Source organism: Cryptomeria japonica, chromosome 8, assembly GCF_030272615.1.
Source record: "Cryptomeria japonica chromosome 8, Sugi_1.0, whole genome shotgun sequence".
Lineage (NCBI taxonomy): Eukaryota > Viridiplantae > Streptophyta > Pinopsida > Cupressales > Cupressaceae > Cryptomeria > Cryptomeria japonica.
In genome coordinates this window covers 293,313,208-293,323,374 of record NC_081412.1, presented here as the reverse complement: position 1 = coordinate 293,323,374, position 10,167 = coordinate 293,313,208, and the positions used below count along the sequence as shown (strand labels likewise).

Genomic DNA, 10,167 nt, shown 5'->3' with positions numbered 1-10,167 from the left:
GGACATAGTTGAGGGGTTTCTTTCCTTGACACTTCATCTTCTTTGGAGATTGTTCTTGAGTCTTCATATCCTTTGTCTTCTTCCTTGATTGGGGTAACACCTAATTTTGTTGAGAAATCTTTGGAGGCACTTCATCAGGTTCAAATATTCATATTTTGAGACTTCTTCCCTCCATTCAATTTGACTTGGAGTGGCTTCTTTATCCATCAATGGACTTCTTTCTTAAGGGAAGACATGTGGTTTGTCAACATTGGGCTCCAAACCTTCTTCGGTGGCTTTGAGGATACTTCCTTATGGGGAGGCTATGTAATCTTCATATGTATCTCCTTTGGAGGGACTCGCGTATTGCATCTTCATGATGAAAGTAGTTCTTGAGGGGTATTGATGAGACCTTCATACATCACTCATTGCATCACTTATATATGATTTCTTTTGCATTCTCACTTTTGGGAAGGAGTTTTTTTTTTTTGCAAATGGTTTTTCTCCTTTCCTCTGTTTATGTGAGATCATTTGTACATGGGTACCTAAAATGGTCTAGTAGTGAGACCCATCTTGCATCATTTGCATAATAATTTCATCTCCCTAAATTGCACTTAAGGGAGGGTGTTAGTATGAATAAAGTTATTTCCTAACTAGACATTAATGGGAACCTATTCACATGTTAAATTTAATTAAGTCCTAGGTGGCATTCTAAAAGTCTCAATTGTTAAGATAAGAACATATCATATCTTATCTTTATGAATTTAGTTACTTTTAGTCCCATAGGCTTTTAATATTTGCATTAGGTATTTGATGATTTTCTCATGTTAATTTTTCTTACTACGTCTCACATTGTCTATATAAGCAAGGCTCTTGTACATCTGTAACATCTCATATCTCAATATTCAAACAATCTCATTATCGCATACTCTCTTGTGGAAGTCATTTTTGTTTTCTTTTGGTGATCTTGAAGTTTGTAGCTTCTACATCTTTAAGCCATCCATGTTTGAGAGAAGGAAGAGGTTTTGTTTCCTACAATTGAGGATCTTTCTCTACAAACACAAGAGGAACTAGAAAGTGATATGGTTCTTCGGAAGAAGAGACAAACATGAATAAACATTCACAATAATTGGTTGTTTGGGTTGAAGGTTCAAGCTTCAAGCACTATGAAGTGGTATTCAAACGAGGATTTGGGAAAGAAAATTTCTCTCTTATTGAATCCCTAATCTTTTGAGGACAAAAACAAACCCATTTGAGATGTGATCCATAAATTGCATTTATTTCTAAACAAGTGAGTCGTTTTAGGACTTATCTTCATAGGAAGATATAATATCATTACTGAGAAGCCAAAATGATTCTATATAGGTCAAATGAGGCCTTGGGGTTGTTAGTGTTGGTTTTTCATTTTCCTTATAGTAGGGAATAATTATTTTTCCTACACATTATTAAGCTTGCTTAGGTTATATTATAATGGTTAGTATGAGGACAATTGGCATAATCCTACAATCACATGTGTCATTCACACCCACATTTGGGTAGTTGAACGTCATACCCTCTTTTGGATTTATATGCCACATCCCATTTCCATTTGTTTGTCTTTACCTAATTTGGCATAACCATGTATTTGGCATTTACCAAGTAGGTAAAACTCCCTCCTATTTTGGGTTTTTGGTAGTTATTATTCCTCTTGGAGTTATATGCCCATATTTTCTTATATAAACAACCCTCGCCTCTCCCTATGTTGAGAAGATCACTAGCTCAGTTGATTATGAGTCTAGTTTAGTGCAAGGGGAGTGTTGAGTTTTGATCATCTTTGGATTCTTGTCTTGTTTTCCTTCAATCAAATTGATCTTGGGTGGCTTCACAGCTAATCCAACAAGGGTGAGATCTAAAGCATCTTTGACATGTTAAAGGCTAGGTGTGCAAGTAGGAGAAAGAAGTAAATTTATGAAATGAAAAATTCACCAATTTCTATGGGTAGAAAAAGCATTTCTATTGCACAAAAAATGTCATGACTGTAAGTATTTTGGTTTTTCCTATTGGCATAAATGGCAAAAACATTACAACCACAATGTTTTTTATTTTTAATCATAGAGAATGTAGCAAAAATGTCATTATGGAGATAAAGCTTGGAATCTATAGTCTTGGGTGGTTCTTTTCACCTCCCACTTCTAGGAAACATCTTTTGGAAACACTAAAGACTTGGGAAAGCTACATATGACTATTCCACATCTTGCAACTAGGTTATTTCTCTTTGTATTTGTAATTTTAAGTTAATAATGCAAGTATTTAGACAATGGAACAATTTGTTTGAGGTTGTAGACTTCATTTAACTTCAACAAAGTTGTGACATTGAGGAGCTTGTTGTTTGACATGTAAACCTACTACAATGTACTATATTGAATTGAGGATTTTGTAGCTCGATGTTGTTGGGTTTTTATCCTTTTCATGGTTTTTCTATGGTGTATTAATATATTAATCAATATTTGGTATTTTCCTTGTACTCTCAATATTTAACAAGTTTCTCTAATGTCACAAATATTTTATGGTTGACTATGTAGTAGATAATCACACTTATAAATCATTTTGAGGTGTTTAAGTAGGAATAATTGGAACAAATCCATTGTTGATTAGATGTTAAGAAATATCCACTTTAGTTTGCAAATCAATGTGCTTCATGATCAAATACTTCTTCATGATGAGTGGTATCTATTAGATCTTCAAAGATTCCATTTTATCATGAATCTTGGTCATTGTAGAATTAGACTTCTCGAAGTGAGAGAGGGATGATAACAAGAGTTTGGCCTAAACTCTAAATGCATACCCTAAAAGGGATAAATAGGATGAAACGTAGGTATGATTTAGTAAAGTAAAGAAAAAATTGATACTCTTAAACTTGCAAGCAAAATTATAAATTACGCATAAATCTAAGGAAAATACCTAAGGGGTCTAAGATCATATGGATGCAAAATAAAAAGCTTGCTATGTAAATAACCTAGAAAAAAGTAATTAATTAACCATAATAAACAAAACACAATAGGATTATGAGTTGAGAGTAAGTATGCCACAAAAACATGTCCATTAATAAAGATGGAAATAAATAAATAAAGGTGTTAAGCTCTAGATTTAACACTATATAAATTATGATAGATAACACTCTAATTCACTTGTATATCAATGTTCTAAAACTTTGTCAAACAATTGGTATTAGATTGTTAAATCCACTATCTATTGATATGAGTCATTTCTTCATTAGTTTGAACCACTTTCATTTCCATGCCTACATATCTAATTTCCATCTATGGCTTTCACCTCAGTTTGTAAAAAATACTTGTGCATTCCCAGCATCTCAAATATGTTTGCTTAGGTATTTGGAACCTAAATTTGAAAAATAGACAATGTTGGCAAACATCTTTTGGAGCATTCTAAACAAGGACCCTATGACAAATCATTGAATTCAAATTAATGATTTGAATAATGACTAACGACATATCAAGCAACCATGTTATCTACCTAGTCTATCATTAATGGTGTATGTAAGATGGTGATGTAATGTAAGTTACCCATTTCTTGTGGAATTCAATATGAGAGGTTAGCTTTGTAGAGGATCATTCCCTTTTAGGCCTTTATGGTAGAATTCGCACAAAATTGGCTTCACTTATCAAAGCCAAGATCACACATTTTCATATACATTATGTACACCTCCAAGAATGGAAGCTTAGAATTTACATTTTTTCATTGCTCCCATAGCACAAAACTAGTGTAATTTTCATGTCCCCATATTTATAAGATTCATGCTACTTCTAACCCCTTTTTGCCAAAAATTAATAGAAAAATATCACTTGCCTATTTATATATTTAAAGGGAATCTTAGAATCATTACAATCTTGTGACTCATCATGACCAAAATTACAATTCATATCTTGATTTTTTTTTTTGAGTAATCTCATCTCAATTATGGCTCTACATCTTTTGCTAATCAAGATTAAAAAAAAAGGAAAATCAATTATGACATGGGGATGCAAACTAAAGATGAAAATATATCCATCCATGGCGCAAATTACTTATATAGGTAGATATTCCATGGTCAATCTAGCTACATATATCCATTCATGGTCCAATTTGCCTATATAGATTGAGCTTGCACAATCAATGTGGTTACGTATACCCATCCATGATGCACTCATGTCTATTTATTATTTTGCTTCAAGAAGCAAGATATATCATAATATTAGAATAACAACCTTCAAGTGCATTCATAGCTATAAGAAACTCACTTCACTCCCTATAAAACCAATTTATAAAAAGCATACAAAGTAGCTCTCTAACAAATTCTTATTCATGCATTCAAATCTTAAACTTCATACATATTTTAAAATCAATGTATGCACATGAAAGAGACCCCATGTGTATGGTCAGTGAGCATCCAAGAGGGTGTGGGTGTCTATATGAGAAATAATATATTTAGCACCAAATAACTCAATTAGGGGAAGAGCACTAGTTATTGTCCATGTTCCAATAACCATTCACTTCTTGCACACCCAACCCGTCAATTACTAACTTTAAAGAAACCATAAAAAAAACTAAAACCCTCTTGATAAATTTCACATGTACCAATAGCTGCCCATTTTCTAGCATTTTTGGACCATAATTGACCTATTTGTGCAGCCTTTATTGGTACCTACAGTGCACGACTATTGGGGCATTTGTGCATAACTTTGGCAATTTTAAGTACATGGTTATTGGGATATCTTTAAGCAGGTATTGAGTGACACTTTGAAATGTGTACTTTTTTACCCTTGCGCACATAATGGATCCCACAGCGTGCATCGTTACTACCCAGAAGCAAAAACAATAGCTATAAGCAGTTAAGCCATATGCGAAGACTAATGATGCAATCAGAGCATAATGAACTACTTCCCACAAGATCTACCCTTTCCCACATTTGAATTCTTACTGTTTATCTGGAAACAATATCAGAAATCAATCAGAAATGTCAATTTGCAAGAAAATTCTTACCAAAACATAATTATTGGAATGTCTGAAATTGACATCTAATTTAAATGTAAGATCTCCATGTTAATCTCATAAATATAAGAAGGTTGTATTGAAAACTTCAAAAGAAAGATTTATAGATAACCCTACACTATTCTGTCAAAGTAATTTCAGCGGAAACCTATCTTCACTGCAACATATGGCACATTGTTTCATCAAAGAGAACTAGCAATTGCAATTGAATTAATTTATAAATCGCAAATGCTAACCGGGCTATGACCATTACATACCACTTTCCCCATTGTGGATAAGATCGCCAGAATAATACATGGTTGACTCACATTTTCCTTCTTTATCTGTGTGAATTTTGCTTTTAAATTTTGAAAATTGAAAATGTCTTTGGGACCTGTAGATGAGAAATTTAAGACGTCTTCAAATGATTGCAACTCAGACTTGATCTTTATAAAAAAAATTATGAGGAAAAGTATTCCAATAATGTCTGCAACCATAACTGCGAAATTCCATGCTACATGCCATCCAACCCAAAGAGATTTCCTTGTAATTGATAATTGTAAAGGCCAAAAATCAGATATCATCAAGATATTCTGGCACCGCTATGTGAAAATTCATCACAATGATGTGTTCTGCCTATCTGATTTTTCTTATTGGCAATGCCTTTCCAAAAAGTTTCTCAATCTCCACAGCTTCCATTTTCAGATCATCCAAAATATCCATTTCCTCTTTACTCAATTCTTGCAAGAGATACTTCTCATCCTTCTCTAATTCTTGTATTCCCTTTCCTAAGTTCTCTAGTAAATTCAGTTCTGTCTTTCCAACTTCCTCAGCCTCTTTTTCTAGTTGTTCTACTTCTTTTGCAACTGCCTGTTCTCCCTCCTCAAACTTTCTTTCTAATCTGGCCAACAGAGGGGGCTCAGGGCCACATGTGTTGTCTGTTCTCTTAAACTTTTTGAAGTCCAGTCCCACCCTTCCTGCAGCCTTTTCTAACTCAGGCACAATGCTGGAAGGAAGAACTGGAGTCCGCGTATAAATAACAGAACCTCCATATCCTTCCCAGGCATCATTTCTGCCTCGATAGTATACAAATATGTAATCATCTGGTTTATTTTCTATCTTGGATGAAAGTATGTACCTGCATAAAAATTTACAAGTCTTTAAGTAACAGTTCAAAAGTTTGAAATTTAAAAGAAAGACAAGAATTGACTTGAGATGCAAGTATATAAATCATAATCTCTGCAATTAGAAACAAGGAAAGTGATCCAAATTGTACAACCTGATAAATATTAATGATGGTATTGCCAATATTTTTGAAAAGAAAAAACAATGCACAGTTTTCCCTTTTACAAACACTACCACAATCGCTAACCAGTTGTATACCGTCAAAGTAGAATGAATGTATACACTTCATCTCCAATACCTTTTGCAGTGAAAAGAAACATTAAAGACGGAATATAAATGAAAATCAACCTTTCACAAAAAGTGGAAGGTGAAATCCCAAAAATGTCACCCTTTTGACTTGCCCTAATGATGAAAATGTTTCAATAGTGGCCTTCATTTTGCAAACAAAGCTTAAATTTATAAGTGTGGGCTACAAAATGAGAACTCAAGTGCTAGACACCATTGGATGAGGGGCTTATGTGGTATTATGAAGTTTACGTAAACCTAGAATCTAAATATTATTAAGGACTCCCAACATGGACAAGGAGCCCCCAAAATCAACGAATTTTAGTGTCTTAGAAAATGTTTTGGAAAGGACTACCAGACTCTTCAATTAGGAATAGACAAACACACTGTGGACACCTATAAAAACCTGGAAAGCTAAGAAAGAAAAATACGTTGTATTGGATGACGTATAATGGGAGTCTATGAAAACAAAGTTATGTAGCAACCAAAAGGCTCCAAGTGGGAAATCTAGGAGACTGGCTAGAAATACAAGTACAGCCTCTTCACTTTTGCAACACAGCGATGCCAAATTACTGCAATACAGGCAGACTAGTCAGAAAAGTAACAATTATGGTATAATCTTAAAATTCAACTCAGTCCACATTGTAGAGAATAATCAAATTGCTAAAGATATGAGATGTGAAGGAAGACCTCTCCCATTTTGCATCATTTCACCTGAGTAAAGATTCACAGAGATGGTGATACCACAGGGAAACTATCAAGTAAAGGACTAACTTGGGTTTTGTGCTTTGAAGGTTCCCTCATAGTTGGGAGGTGAAGCAGTCAGTCGGATATTGATGCACAGACCTAAATGGGAGAGAGAGTAAGTGTGAGGTGGTAGGAGCCTTCTGCCTTGTGTTTGTTATTTTCATATATAGTAAAGAATCTCTTATGTCCACATATAGATGCATTTGTTGTTTTTGCCTTATTGTAAATCATCAACTATTGCACAAGAAAAAACAAAAGGGCCAAAGTTAACAATTTAAAGTCACCCAAGCTTGCCAAAGCAATTGACACAGATAGAAATTCTCAAATGAAGCAAGTTATTTAGGCATTCACGATCACAAAAAACACAAAATAATCCTCACCTTCTAAGGGATTTTTGGATAGCCCAAAATAGTCCACTAGTGGGGATCAAACAGAGGTCCGCAATATTGTTTGATAACCTGCTCTTCTTAGAAACAATGGGTGAGTAAGCTCATTTAGGATTGTGCTTAATGTGATTTCATATTGGGACCCACTTATGTTAAAAAGTCAAATCTCTTGCTTGATTTAAGAAAACGCAAATGCACATTCTTGGAGTTTGGGAGCTAGCCTAGATGTCCTAAAGATCCTATTGAACGCACCCCAAGACTGAGAGGAGGGGGTGAATCAGTCTTGAGCAAAAAAATTTTGCAGCACAATTTAAATTCCAAGATCCTTAATCTGATCAGCAATAAAGAAAGATAAATAAACGAACACACAGGCACAAAAGAACACCAAATTTATGTGGAAAACCCAAGAAGGGGAAAAACACAGTGAGAGTCTCACAATATATAAACAAGAATTACAATTTGTTTAAGGCTCATTGCCTAAGGAAGCACACTACTCCCGAAATGGACTTGTTGCTAAGGATCACTTCCTCAATGCAAGATACAAAAGGGACTTGCAAGGTGAGGCTCACTACCTTGGGGAAAGATAAAAAGATTATTTGAATTACAAAGTATTAGCCTTCAGCATCACAATCTCCTAAAAAAGTAGTTGCCTTGACACATTTCCTTAAGCAACCATTTGGCAATTCAGCTCCAAAACTTCCACCACACACATCTACTACTTAAATTTTGCATCTTTCAAAATCCTTACAATATCCACACCACTTGCAATTGATTTGATCTTCTATTTATACCATTTGCATCATCTCTGAACTCTAATTAGGTCAGCCGAAATAGGGGACAAGCAATAACCCCAACAGGTCAGCCTCAAAACATTATTGCGGTGAAAGTGGTCCAATCCAAGAGATAGAGAGGACTTAAAGCATCTTAATACATCATCCAATGTGGCCTCAAGCATCAACCACACCAGTGCACTTCCTCCAAAGTCAGCAATAGGATAATGCGTAGAAGAAACATGTAACGCCCTAACCAATCAGACCAAAAAACATATCCACCAAAAGAATTCACCCAATGCAGATCACCACAAGGCATAGTAGGAACCAAATACAACTTATCACATACTCCAAAGCTAGCACAGACCCCCAGATACATAGCACAAGCAAGAGAATAAGCCCTGTCGGCCAGACAACGACAAATCACCTTGAAAACCAACACCAAACAATATGCAGCACCAAAAAGATAAACAAATGCCATGCAGACCACATAGAGACACTTCATGAACATCCAACAACATCCCAAATACTTATTTCACACTATCATGCCAAGACAAGATGGCGCAACCAAGTTGATACAGAGTTCTCCATACCCGAATGCCCAAACAACACAGCCATAAGATAAGACATTGTCAAACATACTTAAGGAGAACATCATCACTTGAAATCTGAACTGAGACACTGCACAAACATTATAAGCACATCCACTAAGCTACAACAACAGAAACATCAATGCGGAGCATCATTTTCCAGATCAATCTTGATAAACAACCAACCTGCCAACATACTGCATTTACCAACAAGACTTGTTGCAACACTAGGGACCTGAAAAGATAGGAGTGCAATGTTCACAAAACATACACATTAAATCCCAAACCGCAAGACCATATCTGCAAACACGGAGGAATGCGGAGCATTCTCCCAACCAATCTTCAACACACCTTTCTACATTCACACTCTTCATCAACCTACAACAATCAGAATATCCTTGTAGCAACATTTTCTCACTCAGGAGCAACAAAAGAAATACTACAACAGCTTGTAGTATGCTTCTAATCCTCATCTTAATGCTTCAACATCATCACTGATCTTCAAAATCACATATCATCACCATCATAAGCACCATTACAACATATTGAGTGTAGAGATCAAACACCAAGAAGGTGGACATCCACAACAAAAGAACATCTTCAACCATCATCCGTCTGCACTCTACATCAATGATCACAACACAACACTGAGCATATCATCAATTACAACACAAAAGTTAAGGGTTGACATCAATGACAACAATTGCTGACACATCCTCGAGATGGGGGATGGAGACAAAATGTACAAGCTCGCACTTTCTTTCTCCCACCTCTCCCCCCTCCTAATCCCCATCCCTACAAAGAAAACAGTGGACACCCCTTGTTCAAAAATGTCTCACCATCACTGCAAATCAGTAGCTGTAGCACAGATATCAGGGTATTCTTGGTGATTGTCAACAATGTTTTAGTTAAAAAAGATTCTGAAAAACAAAAGCACACTTAAAAAGTAGAAAACAATAAAAGAAATTTAAGATATCTTCAAAAAGAAGTAGTGAAGGTCAAATGAGATTCTTACCAATGTCAAAGAAAAAAGAATGCATCCAAGCATAACCTCCATGCATTGGTGCACAAGAAGCGAGATACTGTTTCTTTTTGTGATAGGACAGGAGAAGGACAACAATGAAAACACCCTTTTAGGACTGTTGATAACTCTCATTTCTCTGTTGACATAATCCGGTTTTTATTTCCATTTGGTACTGCTGAAAGAGAAGAGTTTCCTTTTAAAAATCTACATTTAGTGAATGTTGTTTGCTTCTTGTTGGGTGAAAGCTCCATTTC

At 35.3% G+C, this 10,167-nt stretch overlaps 1 protein-coding gene across 2 annotated transcripts in view; it reads right to left on the bottom strand.

The window, feature by feature from the left end:
• Nucleotides 1–5,008: 5,008 nt before the first annotated feature.
• The window catches only part of LOC131035888 (violaxanthin de-epoxidase, chloroplastic), a 113,176-nt gene continuing 108,017 nt past the window's right edge, over nt 5,009–10,167 (bottom strand). For both annotated transcript variants that reach the window (XM_057967649.2, XM_057967648.2), the window contains exon 5: nt 5,009–6,124. In XM_057967649.2, coding sequence (XP_057823632.2) covers nt 5,623–6,124 — 502 coding nt within the window. In that variant the 3' untranslated portion in view covers nt 5,009–5,622. The remainder of the gene's footprint in view (nt 6,125–10,167) is intronic.